The sequence below is a fragment of the Chionomys nivalis genome, chromosome 3 (assembly GCF_950005125.1).
Source record: "Chionomys nivalis chromosome 3, mChiNiv1.1, whole genome shotgun sequence".
Classification (NCBI taxonomy): domain Eukaryota; kingdom Metazoa; phylum Chordata; class Mammalia; order Rodentia; family Cricetidae; genus Chionomys; species Chionomys nivalis.
Window position 1 is genome coordinate 10986000 of NC_080088.1, and position 23666 is coordinate 11009665.

General features: G+C 42.3%; 1 protein-coding gene across 1 annotated transcript in view; it reads right to left on the bottom strand.

Moving 5' to 3' along the window:
- Nucleotides 1-21637, bottom strand: part of Map3k7cl (MAP3K7 C-terminal like) — a 39045-nt gene extending 17408 nt beyond the window's left edge. Inside the window, exons 1-3 of the mRNA XM_057765213.1 lie at nt 21336-21637; nt 18810-18918; nt 4810-4871 (exon numbers count right to left, since the gene is read on the bottom strand). Of these exons, the coding sequence (XP_057621196.1) occupies nt 4810-4871; nt 18810-18879 (132 nt within the window). The 5' untranslated portion in view covers nt 18880-18918; nt 21336-21637. The remainder of the gene's footprint in view (nt 1-4809; nt 4872-18809; nt 18919-21335) is intronic.
- Nucleotides 21638-23666: the final 2029 nt, after the last annotated feature.

The window sequence follows — 23666 nt, forward strand, 5'->3', positions numbered from 1 at the left end:
AAAGGCAAGTTCAGTGTGTACCACGGAGACACCTGTCGCTGCCAGCCCATCAGATGAGAGGACTAAGGTGCTGGAGCTATTGCTCAATTTAGTTTTTTGTGTTTGTTTTTAAAGATCGTTGTTTTCCAAGTGCCTGACCAGATAGAGAGAACATCCAAAAAGAATCCAAGGCATTCAGCTTTGGTTTTGCTTGACACATTAAGAAATAAGAAATTAAGAAATCACTTAGTCTAATTAAGAATTTCACCAAGGAAGACCATTTGTTTTTAACGTACATGAGTGCTCTATCTGCATGTATGCCTTTGTGGTGGAAGAGGGCATCAGATTCCACTATAGACGGTTGTGAGCCACCATGTGGGTGCTGGGAATTGAACTCAGGACCTCTATAAAGGCAGCTAGTGCTCTTAACTGCTGAGCCCTCTCTCCAGTCCCAAGGCAACCTATTTATGTTGACTGAGCAATTATTTATTTTCAATTTTTATTTTCTTTCAACCTCCCTGGTGCCATCCTTCATTCCTACCACTGTATGAGACAGCTGTTGTTAACTCCAGGCAGCGGCTGATGAGCATGGGTCTTAGAGCTTTGCTAAACCACAGTGACTAAAACATAACCCTTCTACTTGGGCTGTAGGATGGACTTGGTCTTGCACTGGACCGTGAAAGAATCCCATCATCTTTCCAGATAGAGAAAAGATAAGAAATCCGTCAACACTGCTCCAAACAGAAGAAAATCACTTTTTCCTGAAGAAAAGCAATAAATTTTCATTTACTCTTGAAGTATACATAGAATATCACTTTTTTTCTGTTCATATAATCTAAACCTGCTGTACCAAATATTGCTCCTGATGCCCACAAGAGATCTGGAAAATTAGGCTCAAGAACGGAATGTAAAACTAGCCTCCCACCTGCCCTTCAGCAGAGGCTCGGGGCCTAGAAATGAACATTATAATGTTCATTTAATTCCACCTTACTCTGAGGTCCGTGACCCAGAATATTGCATTGATAGAGACATCAAGAGAGAGGTCTGTCACTGCTATTCTTGCCCGAGGCTTTTTTTGGCTTCTGTGAAAATAGAAGCACCATGAATTACATGTTCAAACATGTCCACATTCTTGGCAAAGCAACAGAAAAAAACTTGGGGGTCAAATTGGTGCTAGCGTATCTACCAAATAGATATTTTATAGCTACACTTTATAAATTACCAAGGAATGTGCAAAGGATATCAGAAAGTCCCAGCAAGTTTTACAAGGCGGTTTTAGAACTGCATCACAGTAACCTTGCCTACCAGAAACAAAACAAATCTCAGCTTATCGAACTAAGCCCATGTGCCCCACGAAAGGGACTAAGCAAAAGATCAGCAAATTAATTTAGACCAAAATTGACCTCAAGTTTCTCACGTATAAAGTGGAGACGAAACCGCTTCTATAATTATTGCAAGAGTCAAATGAGATCACATGTAGAAAAATGGCCCTTGCCTACTCCAGAGTCAGTGTGTAGTGGTGGAACTTCGTTTCCAGGGTTTGCAGAGGGAACCCGTAGTAATGTCTGGCATTGTTTGTTTTCTGCTTGGTGAGTTTTCAAGTCTCCTGTATAGTGACAGCCACAAGACCTTTCTTTCTTTCTTTCTTTCTTTCTTTCTTTCTTTCTTTCTTTCTTTCTTTCTTTCTTTCTTTCTTCTTTCTTTCTTCCTTTCTTCCTTCTTTCCTTCCTTCCTTTCTTTCTTTCTTTTTTTCTTTCAGATAGGGTTTCTCTGTGTAATAGCCCTAGCTGTTATGGAACTAGCTCTTGTAGCCTTCGAACTTGCAGAGATCCACCTACCTCTGCCTTCCGAGTGTTGGGATTAAAAGCATGTGCCACCACCGCCCAGCCAAGACTCTTCTTTCTAACTGATGTTTATTTTCCCATAGTGGATTATGACAGTCAGAGAGAAAGAATTACAAGATAGAAGAACTCGAGCCTAACTGTAAAGAAGACTTCTTCCCCTCTTCCCTGTTTAAAAACAGGGGGATGGTTTCTTTTGAACATAAAGTGGTTTCATTGATGTTAAAACAGGACTTCTTGATGCAGAATGGTTTTAAATTGTATGTTTGTGTTAAGCATGGGAACAGAAACTGTGTACTTTTCCTCCTCAGTCCTTGCTGTCTTGCTGTATTTTTTTTCCACTCATGCCTTGGAAAATAGAATAAAGATTATAAGCAACAGTTCTAGTCAGGGGTAGTTCTATCCAAAAGTCTTGACAGCTGGTGAATGTTAATAACAAACTCAGTCTCATCTCACCTCTCACAAAGGTCCTTGAACATGTTTAGTTGTGAGGCTAGTAAAGTCCTTACTGTTCAGGAAGAGGTGATGTCATAACCACACTGAAGAAGAAATTCAAAACCCCTAAGGCAGAAACCATGCACCCAGATGTCTAACCCACCAAAGACAAAGACGGAAGTTTCTCACTGGAGTAAAATAATAAAATCTATTTAATTCCTAGTACACGTCATATAGAATTAAAGCTGTAAAACTCAAATGGACTCAGTGAGGCTCTAACAGAAAATTATCTGGATAATCACCAGCGTGTGGTGTGCATTCTTCTTGTGTGGTCTGTTGCGGTGAATCCTCTACAGCCTGAGTCACAAGGCAAGGAAGACACTGATAGTCCAAGGAGGAAAATGATTTTTCCAACACTATACATACAAGGAAAAACAACAGCAATAACAAAACCCTTAGGATGCATGATCCATAATTTCATGGCAGAACAGGAACCTGAATTGACTTGCTGATATATTTTCAAAACACACTGACCCCTGTTTTCACATGATTTTTATGCTAATTAGACAACTTTGAGATGACAGTATAATAAAGAGGGAAATATTCCTTTTACGATCCCGACTGTTCTACCAGTGGTGCGTCCATAGACAGCCCCTGGAGGACAGCACCCAAGCCATGTGCTGTGTGGTACGAGAATAACACAAAGAAAGGGAGCCTGGGAGAGGGAGTACCGAATAGTTCTCTATGCTGAAAAGATGCTGGACCAGTGTGGGAGTAAGGGGAGCGTGATGAGACACCAACAGCCTGAGAACCAGGCGGAAGAGGCTGCATGGAGCACGGAGGAACAGGAAGATGTAACTGATAGCTGGAGAGGGCATCTTTGGGATTACAGCATCCTCTCTTGATAGCTTTCCGCCTACTGTGCAATCTTTAGTGAGCCCTACATAGGTGGTCATGTAAACAGGCTGGCCACTGGAAGGGATTGATGATACCCTATATCTGAGTGTTTTGTGTTGGTTCTGAGATGCTACCCCAGCCGCTCTTCTAGAAGACCCAGGTTCAATTCAACCACATGGCGGCTCACAACCATCTGTAGTTGCAGTTCCAGGGGATCTGACAGTAAGTAGCTCAAAGGTGGTACACAGGCAGACATCTAGGTGGAAGCCCCAAATACAAAATAAAAAATAAATTTAAAACCTCCTTTACCAAATGCCAGAATATTGCATCTAAAAAATTAAAAGAAAATAAATGAGCATCTTTTTTAAAAAAAAAATCTGGCCAGGTGGTGGTGATGCCAACACTTGGGAAGCAGAAGCCTGTGGGTCTCTGTGAGTTCAAGGCCAGCCTGGTCTACAGAGTGAGTTTCAGAACAGCCAAGGCTACACAGAGAAGCCCTAGAAAAACCATTTTTAAAAAATAAATAAATAAAACAAAAAACAACAAAAGCCATTTCAATGTGTTCTACTGGTGTGGTCTGCTGGAATGACCTTTCTATAGGTCATCTAGAAACTATTTTCTCATCAGCTGAACCAACAATTTTCTGAAGGTCTTAACTCCCCCTTGTTACAGTTTACTAGAGCAGCGTTTCTCAGCCTTCCTAATGCTGGGACCCTTCAATACAGTTCCTTACACTGTTGTGACCTCTAACCATAAAATTATTTCATTGCTACTTCATAGCTGTAATTTTGCTACTGTTAAGAATCATAATATAATATAATATAATATCCGATATATGACCCCAAAGGAGTCATTACCCATTGGTTGAGAGCTGCTGTACTAGACGTTGTTGGAGAAAAGAAGCAGGTAGTAAAATAATTATTATTCCAAAGACTTGGCAATATGACAAACTGTTGAAAAAGGGGGCCACTTGTTCATCCCGGCCACCCAGAATGGAAATAATCACACAGAAATTATATTAATTAAATCACTGCTTTGCCCCTTAGCTCTAGCTTATTATTGGCTAACTCTTATATTAATTTAACCCATTTTTATTAGTCTCTATATCACCTTGAGGTCATCTCCTACCAGCAAAGTTTTGGCATATCTGACTCTGGCAGCGACTCCAAGGTATCTCCTCTGACTCCGCCCTCTTTCTCCCAGCATTCAGTTCTGTATTCCCCGCCTACCGAAGTTCTGCCCTGCTATAGAGCCAAAGCAGGTTCTTTTTTTATTCATTAATGGTATTCAGAGCACACAGAGGGGACTCCCACATCAACAAACTTTCTCTGCAGAGCATAGTACTAAATCATTAACCCAAAATGGAGCTAAAGTACAATATTTGGAGACATCATGGCAAAGGAAAGTGGGACCAGGCACAGTCTCAGCTCCAGCTACTTCATTTAGCATTTGAAGTCCAGGTATCATAGCTGGATAACCAAGGCCCTTCCATAACTGTTCCTATCTCACCTTAGAGCTCTGAAATACCAATGTTTGTGACTTAGAAGCCCTCTTCCCTGCATATCAATCCATCTTTCCCACTTGGCCACCTCCTGGGTCACTGTGTTTGTGGCACTATAGGAAACCAGGCAAACGTTTGTGGAATTGGAACCCTTACCTGGAGCTGCTGCTCTAGCTCTGGGAAGACCAAAGGAATGGTATCTTCGGACGGTGTATCGTCTAAAATACAAAAATACGATGATTACTCCGCATGCCCTGTGTCTCATGAGCATCACCCTTCATTTCTGGGCACGTGGAGGCACAGAGAGCTTAGATGGCCTGACACAGTTTTTTAAAGTGTTTGTGTGTGTGTGTGTGTGTGTGTGTCCTCAAATGTCTACTCTAGGAGCTCTCCAATTTAAAAGGGATACTTAATACTGTCACATTAGCCCAAACCAAAAAATATGATATGCATGAAAGTACTTTAACAAGGTGCTAATGGAGTGGCCAGGGAACTTCAGTGGGGCAGGAGCCTCGCTTAGTTGTGCCCTTCACTCTTATCACAATCCACCATTTACAGGCAGCTCTCCAGACCTCACTCGGGGTTCCTACAAGTAACAGCCAGCGGCCTGACAGGGAATCTCTCCCCATAGAGTCAGACAACACTGCCAACCTGGAGCAGAATTCACAGCTGTGTTTCCGAACGAATGAGGCCACACAACTGCTGTACCTGTGTCCTCGGTGGCCTACACAGTCCCTTAAACAAAAAACAGCTCCTGCTCCTTCAAAAAATAGATAGAGTCTTAGAAGCCTGTGAGGAAACCTGGCAGAAACGTTGCCTCCAACATTCAAGTTACCCAAAATTTTTTCAAGAACAGGCTGCTAATCCAGCCTTGGTGTTTTGTTTAACAGGATCTGTCCCTCTAGAGAACTTTAGCTTCATAAGGACATTCCCTGTTCGTTTCTAAACCCTTCCCCTGTGTATGCCTGAGAATACAACATACACACACAAACATACACATACACTTAAAACCAAAACCATTTCAAGTCATAATAAAGCAAGAAAATGCATTGTTTTTTTTTTATATTCTCACTAACTTAACCAAATTCACTGATAAAACTAATTAATGTTCATTTTTAATTATGCATGTCATACACAACAAACAGACAAGGACAGTCATGGTTGGTTTCCATGGAGATTTATTTCCATGACCTCTTACGGATAAAAGTCAGAGGAAGCTCAACTCAAGTCTTTATATGATATGGAGTGTTTACACGTAACTTAAATGTGTCCTCACACATACATTCATCTCTCAGTAGCCCTAACAAAGTACAATGTGATTGCTATGGAAATCCTTGTATTCTACAGGTTAAGGGATAACAACAAGAAAATGTCTCTACCAATTCAGTATATACACGGTTTTATGTTTTCCCTACCCTTGATTTAATCCCAAATACCAAACTCACAAACACACAGAACTGACTATATCCTCTCCTGGTTCACTGAGAACATGGTTCAAAATAAAATGTAGTAAATACACAGGGTATTTGAGGCTTCTGGGGGATTACAGCTCTTTGAAAGCATGGAAGACAATCACCAGAGAGATGATTTAAACAAGGATGGTATTAACCTCTACCTCTACCTCAGGGGTCTGGTCACTCAATAGCAGTTGGTATATTTTGGTCAAGAGTACTGAAATAATACTCCCATTTAAAAGTGACCTAAAATAATGGCAATATATCACCAACATGAAACTTTTTTTTTTACTTCAGTTGTGCTGGTCAATGGATGCCAAGGATTCACTGGTACTCCTAAACACAGGCTTCAGAGAAGGGTAAAAAGCCTGTGCCCCTTGGATGCTCCCTTCCTATCAGAGTAGGAACAGTAAGTTCTAGTCGGTTCCTATGGCTTTCTCTATCCACACCGTCATTGGCAAAGAAGCTGGGTGGAATCATCACTACCTGACACATTGGAGAGAAGCCTCCCATTAGAAGGTTTAGAAGACTGATTTGGGTCTTGAGTGCATTTGATTTACTTCAGTACAGTTCCAAAAGCCTAGACATCATGATGATTTGAGCTCACCAGGTTCAGGACCAGAGTAATTTGGCACAGTAAATTGGAGCATATTGTACTTTGGTTCCCAGCCCCAATTACCGCAGAGGAGGAGACAAATGGAAGGAGAAGTCGCTTCCATAAAATACAAACAGACAGGGCATGCTAGAATTCTAGAAAAAAAAACTGAGGCGTGCAGCTCAGGGCTGCCTGACACTTAAGTCATCCTGCCCACCATGCAGGCACACTCCTTCTTGTTTCATTATTTAAAAAAAAAAAAAAAAAAAAAGAGTGGGCCATTAACCATTCGTTGCCCTGCCATATTGTAGACAGCAAGTGCCTGATATGACCCAGAATGAATGAAGCAATGTAGAGATCAATGTCTTTATACACAGCCAACTGCGCTGAGCCACACAGGACTATGAAACTAATTTGTGGCTAAACACAGGCTTGCGATGGGACCTCTTTGACTGAAAGTCTAATCGACATAATGGATGTTTTACAGACAAGCAGAATGAAAGCAAGACTTTTGTTTCAGAATGGATCAAACTGGATTAAGCCAAGCAGGAAATAGCAGCGGAAACAAGCAAACCCAAGACAGATGCGAGGAGTCTACCAGCTCTGAACGCCAACCGGCATCTCCCCCTCCATGCCATCTGCTTTAGCTGGCAGCCTCGCCTGCCAGAAATTTCGGGGTTTGAGGAGCTGCTCACGAAGCTACCCCGTGTTGGTGTGAGGGGTGTTTACTTTTAAACAGTGGCTGCCTTCTTTGACTGGCTTTAAAAATAGGCAAATATTCTAAAAGCAGATTGATGAATCACAGGGCTGGAAAATGACTGGAAAATGACTCAGGCAGGCTAGTAGCACAGCTGTTGCACAAACATTTGGCCAAATCGTTGTAAAACATTTCCACCATGATGATGGATCAGAGTCCCTGAGAGTGCTCAAGTTTGTTATGACAGTCCCAGAAGCACAGAGCAGACCTCACGGTAGCTGTACCAAGAGACCCCTGGGCATATTTAATTGTTTTTTTTTTTTTTCTAATAGGGAGAAAAAGGACAGTTACTAGATACAATTATAGTGGGACAGAATCCCAGAATAACTGCATTTTTACTATGATTTAACTGCCAGATATTTACTGGCTATCATGTGTACAGTAAGGTCTCAGACTCCATCCTGAGTCAGAAAAGCACTTTATCCTAGCTTGTAATACATTGAGAAAATAATATCAAAGCCATGTGAACTTTATAGCATGAAGAAGCGATGAACCCCAATAGTAGAATGTTCATGTAAAATGCCAAGAGCCCATGACCAACACAGCACAACCAGCACAACTTAACAGAAAGACCAACCAAAATCTATCCAAAGGAATGTCTTTTTTCTTTCTAAAGAAGTTTTTAAACAGGCTTGTCTGTTTTGTGTACATGTGTTTTACCTGCATGTATGTCTCTGCATCATGCATGCCTCACGCCCACAGAGGACAGAAGAGGAAGGGCATCTGATCCCCTGAGACTTGCATCACAGATGGTTAGGAACCACCATGTGGGTGCTGGGAGTTGAACCCAGGTCCTCTGGAAGAGCAGGCAGTGCTCTTAACCACTGAACCATCTCTCCAGCAAGGATGAGATACACAAAGGAGAGAGAAAAGGGAGGAAAAGATTTTTTTTTAATAAACAGATGTTCACTGCCTCTTTGGCAGTTGTAATATAAGTAAATCCGACATGATCCTTAAGACAGCCGCACTGGCACACCACAGTGCAGGTTATGATGGGCTCGTTTCAGCATCCATTGAGCAGATGTTGGTTGGTTTTCAACGGCGTTCTCTTTTCAGAGTCCCTTAAACCATTTGAGCTATTTGTCCATGAAACAGATAAAGGAGATTCACTAAGTCTGGAAGCCAACGCCTCACTGGTGTCTAGGAATTAGCCTCTCCACCTGAGTTACTACAGAACTCTGAACTGAAGGAGCTGAGCAAGCATCTGGCACAGTCCACTGAGAGCAGAGTAAGGAACAAGTGACGAGGAGGGAGCTCTCTAGAGCGCCATGACTAATGACCTTGTGAGACAAGGTGCCTCCCAACCCAGGGTTCTTCCCACTGTACCACTCTGCTCCTCACCTTGGGGGCCAATGATTGCCCAGACTTAGGAGAACAAATTCTCCCAAAATATTGGAAACTACACTTTAGGTTGCATTCGAGTTTTTATTTAGCTTGTGAAAATGATTCAAAAACAATTACTATACATTCTTAGTTTCCCTGTGCATCACAGAGAAGCTTTAATTAAAAAAAATTACATAAAATTTAGAATAAAAGGGTGACCATCGTATTTATAAATTTTGCTTTTCTTTGCTAAAGCAATGTACTCTAAATCCCCTTGCTACATCTGTTTTTATTTTGTTTCAAGTGAGAGAGGTGAAAACTCCATCAAACGGTTCTGCAAACTAACATTTGAGAATTGCTTTTCTAAATACTCTCTTTATTGGGCAACATTTTTGGAAGGGCAGCCAGGATTCTTAACCACTGAGCTATATCTCGAGCGCTTGGGCAACATTTTTATTGGACTTTTGGATCAATTATTGCCCCACAGACATTGTTTCTATCACAGACATAACTGGAATATAGAGTAAAAGACACTAAGTCCTGTTATAAAGACCGCAAGTTTTCAAACACAGAGTCCAGAAGAAGAGGATCTACATTTAGAAGACACTCCCAAGCCCATCCCACACCCCATACAGAACACAAGCTGTCCTGTCCTGAATCCTCTGAATAGCTCTGTTTTGTGGGCTAGGGAGATAGCGCAGCTGGTACAGTACTTGCTGTGTAGGCACAAGGGTCTAAGTTTGGTCTCCAGAACCATGTAAAGGGCTAGGCAGTATGGCTTATGCCTGCAACCTGGGTACCTGGGAATGAATGAACCTCAGGCTCAGTGAGAGACCCTGCCTAAAAGAATAAAGGTAGGCCAGGTGGTGGTGGTGAATGTCTTTAATGCCAGCAGTAGGGGGGCAGAGGCAGGTGACTCTCTAGGTCTGAGGTCAGCCTAGTCTACAGTGCTACCCAGAAAAACCCTGTCAAAAAACAAAAAATAATAAATAAAAAATAAATAAATGTGGAAAGCAGTAGAAAAGATATTCTACTATGTCCTCCACACCCCCACATGCACACATATATGCACCCAAATGAATATCTCCACATACCTAAATTAGCACACACAACAACAACAACAGCAAAAGCCAGCAACACAACACACATAACATACCATATACATATACATACACCAAAAAGAAAAAGCTGGGGCTTGAGAGATGGCTCAGTGGTTAAGAGCACTGGCTACTCTTCCAGAGGACCTGCATTCAGTTCCCAGTACCTATCTGGTGGTTCACCAACACCTGTAACTCTAGTTCCAGGGATAACTGTAGTGCCAGGAGAGCTAGTGCCCTCTTCTAACCTTCTCTGACACCAGGTATACACATGATGCACAGATATACATGCAGGCAAAATACCTATACACATAAAATAAATAAAAATCTAGAATTAAACAAAGAGGCAGATTGATTTCTGTGATTTTGAGGCCAGCCTGGTCTACAGAGTGAGTTCCAGGATAACCAGGGTTACATAGAAAGGCTCTGTCTCAAAAATTAACAAAAAATATAATAAATAATACTATTTGTATCAGTTATAATGGCTTCATATAGCTGTGGTCTGTGTAGTCACTAAGAGTTGTAAGGCCAGATGAGCCATACTTGTTTTAGTGTTTTGCCATGGTGTCTTGATTTTTCTTGATAATACTTGAATAAGGAGTCCTACATTTTTGTCTTGTGCTGTACACCCAGGCAGCGTACAACTGGCAGCATGACCTCTAAGTGCTCGTGACCCGGAGGCAGTTCTGCAGGCCACCAAGGGGCAAGTAACCTACATAATGGTTTCAGATATGAGGGTCATGCCCAGACTTTCCTGGAAACTGTTTGCCTGTAAGAACTCATATCCGCCTAGCAAACCACCAGGGAACACAGCAGAACAGGTCTGTGTGAAAACCGTAGGTCCACCTTAGTTGGTGAATGTGAACAGTCAGTGTGACTGCTTTGAGAGTTGTGGGATTTTTTTTCTGCAAATGGGCAGAGTGACTTGTTTCAGAGACTTGTTATTGATGAAGAAATACACGTTAGCCTGAAGCATCATATCCTGGACATTGTCATTAACAAGGATGAGTCCCTGGTATAATTGAGTTTCGTTTCCATTCCTTCTCATTATAAACCCCATCGATGTGTGGAAATGGGGAAGACATATGTGTGCACAGGTGTGTGTACATATATGTGGTGTTGATATTCTCAACTAAAACAAAGAGAACGGACATGGGTCAAGGTCACTGTCTCTACGTCTTACTTACTTCTCCCCTGACAGCTGAGGGGTCTTCCCAGGTGTAGCTAGCACCTCAGGTCTTATGATTTACTTTCTTCATCTAAACCTGCATTGAAGAACTATTCTCTCCTTCATTTCCCCAGCAAAGGAAACCCTTCCTAAAATGTTTTCTGAAAAATTGAACTCATATAGAAAAGTTCAAGTGTTTTATGTAAAATGAAGATGGTCCACACATTTCTAATACATCATCAACAACAACAATAAAAGCTTTTTAAAATAGATATCTAGAAACCCCAGCTCTTGTAAAAGCACAGCAGTTTTAAGCTACGTTTTAAAACATGTTTTAAAATTTTGCTTCCTGCTTATTAAACGTTATGTGTGAATTCTGTAATATGTGCTGGATTTTCAGTGGCATAGATCTAAAAGCACAACTAGAGAGATGGATGGGGTGGGAACACTGACATGGTAAAGAGAGAGCTAGTAGGACACCCAGTCACTGTTGGTTCTTTATCATTGACAAATACCCTACTGCTGTGGGACAATGGTCTTGTACCCTGTAAAGATTTTTCAGTTGTATTGCTTTAATACAATACTGATTGGCCAGTAGCCAGGCAGGAAGTATAGGCGGGCCAACCAGAATAGGAGAATTCTGGGAAGAGAAAAGGGTCAGCCTGCAGTCGTCACCCAGTCACAGAGGAAGCAAGATGAGAATGTCTTGCTTATAAAAGGTACCAAGCCACGTGACTAACACAGACAAGAATAATGGGTTAATGTATGATGTAAAAGTTAGTTAATAAGAAAAGTCTGAGCTAATAGGTCAACCAGTTTATAATTAATGTAGCCCTCTGTGTGTTTCTTTGGGACTGAACAACTGTGGGACCAGACAGGACAGAAACCTCTGTCAACACCCTGATACCGGTGCCACCACCATGAATAAACTAATGCTACTTCTCTGCAGAGAAGGACTTGGTGCAGCTTACAGCAAATTTCATGTTTCACCGAAGCACTCTTCGGTTTTGTTATTGTCCGTGTCATCTTGATGATTCCATCATTTTTCCTTTTTCTCTCAGAATGTTTTGATGATGGTCTTACTCAGATTCGGATCATTGGAACTCAGTTACCCCAAGGCATCAAGCACAGCATGGTACACACAGCTAGCTCTCTATGTTTATGAAGTTCCACACCTGCAAGTTCAGTCAATCACAGACTGAAAATTCGGGAGAAAAAGACATGTCTGCATTGACAAGTTCCTATTTCCTAAATAATAAAAGATGGCAGGCATTTACTCAGCCTTCATGCTCTATTTGGTAAAGTTATCCAGAGCTGAATTATGGGAGGAGGTACATTGGCCAGGCAAACACTATGCTGTTTTCTGTAAAGGGTTTGAGTATGTGTGAAATTTGGTATTTTCAGGGGTCTGGAATCAAGGACCTCAGAAACCTCCAGAGGAGGACACTTATTCTCAGCACCCCACCAAATACATTTCCACCTCTCCTTTTCCTCCTACCCCCAACAGCTTACCAGGGTAATATCTCTCCCCTTCTCCCCCTGACGACTGGGGAGCTATTTGCTTGCAGGAACACTCATGCTTAAAAAAAAAAAAAAAAAAAAGATGAGGTCTTTATTACAGAACTTGAGCTTTCCTGGAACTTGTGGAAATCTCCCTGCTTCTGCCTACTAAGTTCTTTAGTTCTACACAACCATGCACCAACTCATGAGATCCCCTCCTTGCATGGGCCTCTTTACTTCTGACTGGGTAGTGATACAAAACCACCCAGGACCTGGCTTTGACGCACTCCTATTTATTACTGCCGGTTTTGTTCCTTGAGGAAACATTTGCACAAATGGTTACAAAAACCTCCTATGGCATTATTAGCGGTATGAAATTGAGGTGACAACACAAGTACAAACATTGCATACTCCATAAACGTCTACCTCCCTTGCAGCCTTTCCTTGAAAACTTAAGCAACAGATTTCAACCAAAATAAACAAAACCTGATTGCATCTCAAAGAATTTTCATTGATAGAATGAACTCCAAGTAGCTGTAGATATTGTATTATTGATTTCAAAAATGTATGATGAGTCTCTAAAGTTAAAAATGACTGTCATGAAATCTTTGTCCTTGCTGGGTTTGTCAAGCATCCAGAATTCCAGCAGAATTTTCTCTTTTATCTCTCTATCAAATAGACAGGTAAAACTTTTGAAGAACAGATTAGCGATTAAAAAATAGGCCTCGGTATTCCCTGCGGTTAGACAAAAGTTAGGCTTCCCAGATTCTTCCCGGAGAAAAGCAATGAAGAGTATATAGAGAAAAAAGTACTAGAAACATTTGGGCCCCAAGGAGAAAGGAAAATATAGAATCCAAAGTAGGAAAAGTTGATGGGAGGAGACAGTGGCAAGGGACACTGCACCTGAAACCGCCAGTCTGATAGCTAAGCACTCTGGACAGGAGAGCCACTGCACCCGGTCAGAATGCACGCAGCGGCGGCTGCTTTGGCTACTCTATGGAATTCCCACTGCTAGACAGAACACTGGATTTTTGAGATAAAAACAAATACTTTTAGCGACTCTGACACAGTGGGTCCTTGATTTTTAAACTAAATCTTGCGTGGTTAGTTTGTGCCCTAATGTAAAAATTCTAACAACTTAATTTTTTTTAAAAACAAAACAGAAAAGCTTCTAGGCTAGGCTCCTGCCAACATCCCTGGAGAGAGAGTGGGGTGAAGAGAATGAGTACATCTAAATATGTATGAGAATATGCCACCCTTGTGACTCAGTTGACAATAAAGACAATCCTGTAATTAAATGAAATCTAGCATCTGCCCACGTCTAAATTCTCCCCCACTAGAAGGAGCCTGTGATTCTCATAACTCGAGGTGGAGGGGTCTCATTTCTTTTCAGCATTTGTTGCTGTGAAAACTAATACACTGGATGACCTCATTTAGGAAGTTAACACTTCGTAGTTCCTGGTTTGGAAATACTATTGAGATGACTGAAGGCAGGGATGGCCGCCTCCAGGAATTACAAGGATCTAAGTATCGTTTAGTGAGGGGCTCTGTCAAAGACTTGGGAAGGTGAGTGTACCTTACAGGACTCCCTCTATTTCTGCCCAAAGCCTGCTCCTGTACTTGTGTTCTTGAAGGTTCATGGAGACTTTGCTGTCCTGTGGCTCACTTTCTATCGACGAACAATCACCAGTTCTCGCTCTCAAAAGCCAAACCATCACCCAGCTGTGCCAATCCTTCTTTCAAATTCATTTTCAAACTCCACCATTCCGTCCTAACCCAGACTCACGTCACTTTGTATCAGCATAAAGCGTCTCTTCCATTCGCTCTTCTCTCCACATTCCAGACTCTTCCACCCAGTTTCTACCCTCCCGTTATATCATATGCACCCCTGCTCAGGGAGTTTGTAGACTCCACTCAGTTTCTACCCTCCCGTTGTTATATCAGTGCTCTGCTCAGGTGTGATATGATCCCATAGTTCAGCTTCTGTGCTAACAGACTGTGGGTTAGTGGAGTTTTTGTTTGTTTGATTGATTTGTTTTTCATTTTCTTAGTATGCTGTGCTCTTCCTGACTCCTAGTTTTGCTCTTGATTTCTGCTGGGAGCATGAGGAAGAAAAATGGCTAAAGATAGGTATTCTCATATATATTCTTTATACCAATAAATTTCAAAGGACTTTGACAATTTCTCTAGATAACATGGGCTATTAACAAATCTCAGCCTTTTAGATTTATGGAAGGGGTCATGTCTGGCCCTGTTACTCATATCCTAGCAGCCTTGGCAGGGTACTGGAGGCACAGGAACTAAGAAAGGCCAGTTTCTTAGACAGGAGAGCTAGCACTAGCCTCTCACTGGGTTACTAGTCCTGCAAACAACAGCAGGCAACTACACTGTGAAGTGTATCTCGGCATCAAGGAGCAGTGTGGAACATCCATGGGGCAATGCTCCCTAGTAGTTTATATTTGTCTTAATATTCCACAATCAGCTATGGGGACAACTTGAATATTTAATTTGTGTCAAATACTTTGCTAAATTCTTCACCTACAAGGTGACATTCCATTCTTACTTCCATATGCAACTGAAGGAGAACTGAAATCCAACAAGGCTGATGGCTAACTTATCCCAGATCGTGGTAATAATGGTGAAGATGAGCCCCAAGGCACCCCTCTCTAACTTCAAAACCCTAAGTTTCTATATTAAATGTCTCAGGAATAAATACCAAAAAATTCTAAAAATTAATGAAGTATTAACCATATTAGTCCCGTAAGAAATGAATTCTTGGAGGCTAGAGAGATGATCACTGGTTAGGACCATTTGTTGTGTAATCATGGGACAAAAACCCCAACCCCAGCATACCTGCTATATTGTGTCCTGGAAATGCCTATAATTCTGGCTCTGAGCAATCAGTGCTCACTTCTAGTCTCAGTATAGCACACACACACACACATGCACATACACACTCACACACACACACACACAAGTAAACAAAATAATAGACATGAGTGGTATGATCAAGATATATTTTATACACCTAAAAAATTGTCAAAGAAAAAACGATCTTCAGAAAAAGAAACAAACGGCACTATTCACAAGTGAAGCGTCTCCCTTCCCCTTTGACTCTGCATATTCATCAAGAATAAATCCACAGTGAGGAATTACTCCTCATAAGTCCAGGTTCCTTCCCCCATTCACTATTAAGTATAGGATAATTCCCTTTGCTTTTTTTTTCTTAGTAAATATGTGGTCCACAGGATTTGCACACTGGAATTCAAAAGGCATGTACAGCTTGCATGATGGCAAATGTCCCTGTGTGCGTGCCTCTGGGACACTCCACACACACCTTATTTGAGAATTCAGAGGGCGTGTCCCAAATATCTGCAAAGCCTCCTTTGGTGAACTGACAGCTTCGCATGGAAAATTTCCAAGCCCTTGGCTCTGAGTGACCCCTGAAAGGTTGCACATCTGGTGTGTATAAACATATAAGAGGGCTTTCTTCTTCCTCAAAGAGAAGTACTGAGTCTCTGAGATCAGCATAGGAGTAGTGCCTTTAGGCATGTGCTCTTTGTTCTTAATGTTTGTATTTATTCTTTGATAATTTCACATATTTTTACAATGTATTTTGAGCATATCCATCCACCATTACTTCCTTCCAGGTCCCCCTAGTGCCCCCAACCCGTCTCCCTCACAATTCCATGTCTTTCTGTTTTTGTTTTCCTAAACATGTGTTCTTGATGGATGCTATCAAGTGATATAATCAGGCAAGGCTGAGGAACACTGAGAATTACCTCTGCCTTAGCATCTATAGGCAGACAGCCTTCCTACACAAACTGAAACACATTGATCATGACACTAAAATAATTAATCATGATGATAGATTCTTTTGACTGGTTTGGTGTTTTTTTTTTTTTTTTTTTTTTTCAGGTTCTCTTTGTAGCCCTGGCTATCCTGGAATTCTCTTTGTAGATCAGGCTGGCCTCAAACTTAGAGACCCTCCTGCCGCTACTTCCATATAAGTCTTCCTAAGCATCTCTTTGAAGAAGTAGAGGATAAGACTTACTTAAACTGTTTTCAAAGAGATCTATTAAGAAACATGAATTTCAAAAGTGGACATTTTGAAAACATTTAAAATTCTAAAAAGAGACTGAATTAATTTAAATAAATTTAAATGTATTGATTAAAAATGTCCAAGAACTCTCATCTAGGATCAAAAGAATTCAAAGGCAGCACTGAACAAATCTCAAGTCACCATTTTGGACTTTGAAGAAGAGTTTATTCACTCGGCCAAAGAAGAGTTTATTTGCTCGGCCCAAGGAAGAGACTCCCTTCTCTGTGGTTCTTTCCTGGTATGCTATATTTCTTTGTCTTGTCTAAAATTATGCAATACTTTCACTTGGGTAAAGCAAGATTTATGGACTGAGAATTTCTTCATAAATCTGTTGATTAATTTAACAGGATAAGTCCCAGTGGGACGTGAGGAGAAGGGAAATTAGATGCCTCCTTTCTTCCTGGACTGTAAACTTGCCTGTCTGTGTCTTGACGACTACTCTTTATATACAGGCCATTACCTGCAATTTGGAGCTATGAAGTGCGTTGAAGACTGGAAGGGATTTTCTTGTACTTTTTAGAGAAGTAATAAGACATAATGAAGAGACTTGGACTTCTAAGGACCTGTGTTTGGATCACAACTCCATGATTGAACTAACAGAATGGTCATAAGGCCTCAGAATTCCACCCTGTAGATACAGAATGCTCACGGCTACCCTGCATGGTTGTTTAAACTGACTTGAATAACAAAGATCAACTCCTAATGCAGAGAATCAGGATGGTAGCGTTTGCGTCTGTGTTGGAGTGGATCTTCCTAGTGTGAAGGTTTCCCCTTCACCAGAGTCTTACAGAATAACCCCGGAGTGGAAGACACAGTCTGTGAAAACAGGTCATAGGAAGACTGCCAGAAAAACAATCAATAAAGAGCCAAAGTTTTTTTTATCTCTTCATACTCTAGCATGGCCTCCTGTGGTGACCACGGTCTGGGAAAGTTTAGGGTAAATGAATGGCTGTATAATCACCCAGCATTTGGCTGTGTCACACCAGAATTTCCAGAGCCAAATTTCTTACTTTACATTATTTTGAGTTGATTCTGCCCCTTTTCACACATTAACTATGTGTGTGTGCGCACGCGCGCGCACGCCTGCACGCACACGCTAGCTTGTCTGCATGTGACAAACTGCATGTATCATTGTTTAAGGGCCACCCACCTTGTTTTTTAAGACAGAGTTCTTACCATCCTGGAACTCACTGCCTACGCTGGGCCGGAGAGCCCAGGGACGCTCCTGTTTCTACCTCCCTGGTGCTGGATTCACAAGTGTGCACCACCATGCCCAGCTTTCTCACAGGCTTTTAGGGAACTGAACTCGGGTCCTCGTGTTTGCAAGGCAAGCACTTTACTACTGAGCTATCACCCCAGCCCTGGAACATTAGTTTTTAAAGCATCACGCCTATATGAACACCACAGCAAGAGAGACAGTAGCAGAGAAAATAAGACTTGGTTCTCAAAAGACCTGAGGTTTAAATGGTAACGTGTGAGCAAGTGATTTTAACAGAGGACATTAAACTAGAGCGACGGCTGATACCAGCGGTTGTAAACCCAACCTTCCTTTCATAGACGGTGACCTCCCACCCCTTGAGTACCTTGTTCAAGGGTGGTGCAATTCCATAGGTGTTAAGAGGTCACCGAGGGGAGCCTTGACGAAAGGCTCTAAATATGGCAGGCTCACCTCAGACCTTACTATTTAGAGAGGCCCCTCCTCACCTGTCCCATTCATCATTTCTGCTGAAGTCTGTTTGTTTAGCCGGAAGTGTGGGGACACCCAGTGAGAAACCAACGTCACACACGTGTGGCTGGAATGGGGACAGTGATATTTTTATATTATCCAACCAACTGCCAGCTCTGAATAACCATTTCCTCATGCCATCTTAACAATGACACCGTTTTCTATCCTTGGAAATTGTTATAGCTCTGTGTGTCTCATCCAAAAAGAAAGCTAAAATGGGGAGAAGAGGCGGAGTTACAACACCCCAGTCAAGGCGGTGGTGAGAACTGACAGGCATTTCTGGATGCCACAGCCTAGCCGTGTGTGATGGAATCTCAGACGCTTCTCATCAGGTCATGCAAACATTTCATTTTAAACATCCTTCATAGAATCACAGAATACGGTGAAAATTTTGGCAGTGCGGGAGGCACCCCTTTCCCCTGGAGCAAGCGTACCTGGGGCATCACTGAGGCTGAACGCGATGCGCACTGGCTTGTCTGCAGGTACCCTGGCTGTGCTGATCATGTGGGCGCCTGAGGCCCGGCCTTCTCCTGGGTCTTCCAGCTGTAAGGACAAGAGATAGCCATTGTCATTTTACCCAACGCAGGTCTAGAACACCCCATAAACCCTCAGAAACTAGAAGGGAAAGTTAGTAAGTTGCCTTTTCTCATGTTGTAGATTCCTGGTCCATTTTAACTTTTTTCTGGCTTCTACAAAAATTACTTTGATAATGGACATTCAGAGTGGATGAAAGGTGGTTTTTAAAATCTCTATTTCATATTCTCAATATCCCTTCCCATTGATAAGTTTAATCCTGACTTTGGAAGGTCACCTATATTGTTGTTGTTGTTGTTGTTGTTTTTAATGGGAACAACATAGAAAAGATACCTTCTTAATAGACATCAGATAACTTCAGACTCAGTTACCTTTCTAGCTTAAAAGCCAATTTAGGGGATGAGGAGATGGCTCAGCTTGAGAAGTGCTTGCCATGCAAGTAGAAGAATCAGAGGTCAATCCTCATGTAAAAAGGAGGGGGCAGGGTGGTACACACTCCTGACCTAGTAAAGAAGAGACAGAGACAAGAAGATCTCTGGGGCCCCCAGGGCAACTTGCTCAGCCTAACTGACAGCAAGCCCCAGGGACTAGTCAGAGACCAGGTCTCCCAGAATGAGGAAGACAGAGCCTGAGAAATGACTCCAAAGGTCAGAATGTGTCTTTCATGCTTGTGCACATCCGCACACCCATGCAGATGCACAACACGCAGACACACAAAGCCTAAATTAAAAACAATGTTTTGTTTGGGAAGGAGTAAAGAATCAATACAATGAAATCATTTGAAGTAAGTCCCAAACCATCTTTAACCATGTTACAGTTGTTGTATGAATATTGCATTCACAACTATCTGATGACCTAGAAATCTATCCGACATTTATGCTTAAGGTTTCACCTCATAAGAGCAGGCTACAGCAAAACTTGTCCATGGGGCACACAGCTGTAATTACCAGCGCTTGGGATGTGGTAGTGGGAGGATCGGCCGATCTGAGGTAATATTTACTAAATAGAAAGTTTGAAACCAGCTTAGGCTACATGAAGCTCTGTCTTTTAAAACAAAACAAAACCCAAAAACATCCTATGAGGATTTGACTCTGCCTATTAAATTATCATTTAGTCAATAAACTTAGAGATAATGAGTGAGAAACATCCTTTGCGTAAGATAGCAAGAGCAAAAACTGTACTTAAGGGAATTTAACATAATTATACTTTGAGGAAGATATTTGATAATTTGATGTTCAGCGGGACTATGAAAACATGTTGTAATAAACACATAATACAGTTGTTATTTAGAGACATATATTTAACATTTCTATTTTTGGTCATGCCTCTCTTAAATCTCTCCTCTCCATCTCATGTAGACAGAAAAGAAAAAAAAAACCTGCATGACATTTTAAGGAAAATGTCTCCAAAAATGGCAAAATATAAATAATGTCTTTAGCCATCCTTGGCAGGATCCTGGGAACCTCTGCTCCAGAACATTTTCTCATGGTCAGGTCTCTTACTTTTTCCCATAGCTTTTCTGTCTAAAAATAGTGTCCAGAGGGCTGAGTGCTGTTTTTACAGTTACTTAGGCGGGCAAGCCCAGGACACACATTTGTACAAGTATACTCAGATGTGCATACATCTTAGGTACCATATAGAAAGAAAACAGACTTATATTGACCACCCAGTAAAGCTATAAAAAAAAAGAAAAACAGAGCAACTGTCTGTGAGCCACTCAGAGTTCTGCTGAGCCCATTAAGTTAACCCTATGAATAGCTCTGAGCCTCGGACGTTCTACACACTGTGGCACGTAACTATAAGTTACAAAAGGATGATATCCTGGATTTGCCATGATTTAACACAGGATTTCTTGCTTTTACAAAAACAACCCTCTGGCACACTGCTGTGTAGATTCCTCTGCCTAGTATCAAGTATTCTTTTAGCCACCTGCCTTTGAAGAAATAGCGCAGATTGTCTCAAACAGAACAAAGCAAACAAAGGCCCCAGAAGTTGCAGCTGAAAGGCAAAGTCTTGCTGCTGGGCATCCCACAGCACCCAGTCCACCTGAGCGTGACTTCGAGGGATAACCTAGCTCGCTCCTCTTCCGGTTCACCCCTCCACACTTTCCCGCGTGAAGAAGCGCACGAGGTGGAAATCTGTCTCTGGGGCTTACCCAACAGACCTCTGCTCCGGTTTCAAGCTAGAGAGAAGAAATTGATGAGCACAGCTAAGGACTGCACAACAGAAAATATCTGTCTCCCTCTGAAAGAATGATGCCAAGGTCCTGCGGATGTTGTGATCCACACAGCGTCTACGACTTGCCTTTCCATCACACCTCCTGGGGAAAGCGGCTGCTGGTCCCTTCTCCTGGCCGCTGTAACAGAGCCTTAGTTAAGCTGCCGGTGCTCGGAGCGGTTAGCTGCGTCTCACACCTGCTGTCTTACCTCACTTAGTGGAGAGTCTGCACTTGTGTAATCCAGGGCCAGCCGCTGCCTTGGCCACTCGTTGCGTGTGTGGAGTCAAGACTCAGCGAGAGAGCAGTCTGCACCTGCTGCATAGCAGCCACTGACACGCTGAGGGGCAGAGACAGCTGTCCCGGCTCTACACCACTACCTGCTCAGCCCCAGACCCCGGCGTCCCAGCCCACGGGACCTCCCAGCCCACGGGACCTCCCCGTTCCGCTTCCTTGCACAGCCCCTCTCTCCTTTCCTTGCTACTCCAACAGCCAGGATGTTGTCATGTTTCTAGAAAAAGCAAGAGCAAAAGAAAAACCCTCCTCCTGTCAGAAGCATTGATAAACAGCGAGTTGTTGAGAGTCCAAATGTTTTAATTCATTAGTCCTGGCAAACCTAAAATACAAACAGTCTTGCTTCACGAGACAGGAATGTCTTCGCGGTGACCCAATCCGTGTCTGTGTCTATTCCAGCAAACTGGCAAAGATAGCATGACTCTAGTCAGCAAAAATGTCAGCTCTGCTAGGCCTAGCCAACTTGGACAGGCCACTAGCTGACTCTTGGATCATAGCTGTGATGATCCCAGCAAGAAGGCGAGGTCTGAGGTTGAGCCCGGTCTGAGCTTGATGATTTGATCCATTCTACAAATGCAGACATTCACAAAGGGGGTCAATGGTGAAAAGGGAACATGGAATCCTTCAACCTTCTTTTTACAATTGTAAACGTGAATGTCTTGGGTATTTAAAAATAACTGAGCCATGATGCTAAGGTTACATAGTTAAATATGAATAATATTGACAGAATGCAAACACAAGCCACCAACTGAAAGAAAGTACTTGCCAGATTCACACAGGGATTCAAAGACTGCAAGGAAATCTTCAACTGAGCAATACGAAAACAATCAAGTCTGGAAAGGGGGATAAGACTCTTGAACAGACATGTCATCAACAGGGGTGAATGGATGACGGGTAAAGCCATGAAACATGACCCGCTTTTATGTCACTAGAGAGTCGCAGGCTGAAACAATGGTGCACTGCTGTGCACCTGTCCCCATGGCCCACATCCGCAAATGGTCAAGTACATATGTAGAAGAATGGTACTTCTTCACTTCTCCTGGAATGCAAAGTGGGAAAGGAACTTCAGAATGCAATCTGATCATTTCTTCCTAAACTAAACACATTCTTACCATGCAATCCATCAATTGCAGGCTGCTGAGTGGCTCAGCATCCAGGTTCACATGACATTAGATTGGAATTATCTCGATGCATACATTCAGCCTCAAAGCAATAAAAGTTGTTCATCCTTTGGGAGCTGAATGGGAAGTAATAGTTGCTGTGTCTTGAACCTTAAATGTCATCCAAAGGTCCATGCACTGAAGGCTTGCTCTGCTACCCACAGCACAACTGGGAGGTGGTGGAAACCTTCATGAGTGGGGTCTCATTGAAGAATTTAGGTGACAGAGGTGTGTGCCTTAAAGGAGATTATCAGTGTCCCAGCCCCTCCTCATCCTCTCTCTCTCTGCCTTCTGAATTTAGTGACGTGAGCAGTTTCCTGCAGCACATGCTCCATGATAAATTGCCTCCCCACAGGCCCAAAGGCCACAGGACCACGTGAGTATGGGCTACGGCCTCTAAAACCATGAGACCAAATTAATTTTCCAGGCTTATAAGTTGAGTTTCTTAGGTCCTTTGCCAAAACTAATGCGACATCACGTCTTTATTGATTGCCACCTCAGCCCTCCAGGTCCACCTCTAAGAAGCCTGATGGCGACACTGATGTTGTTGGAGTTATCAGTAACTGCTATCATCTGGATTCTAGTGAAACGGAGTTAGGGATGGAAAAACGGACTGAGGCAGCACCTTTCTTAAAGTGACAGTTCACATTAAATACATGAAAATCATCTCCTTCCATGGTCGTGGAACTAGTACCTGACAGATGCAGCAGCTCTCTGTCCTAGAGTCACAGAGATCCTGGAGGATTCCCAGAGCACAGGCTGTCACACTGATGCCTACTTCTTATACATGTCAAAGATGTCTTCAAGACGGTGGTGGGGCATATGTTATGGAGGTAAAGATTGTGACGAAGGATAATTTGGCAACAATAAGTAGGGAATAAATAAGAAAATGTCTAAACACCTTAAATATGCTCTGCCTGAACCTGGAATATAAATTGAACCTTTTCCAACCATAATACCTACTAACTCTTCTGTTGTCTTATGAGTGATGGTGCATTTCTGGACTTGTTACCCAAAAAACACTCAAGACAACAACAAATAGGAAACACAAGTGAAATCTATTTCCACAACTGAAACCCCAAATAACT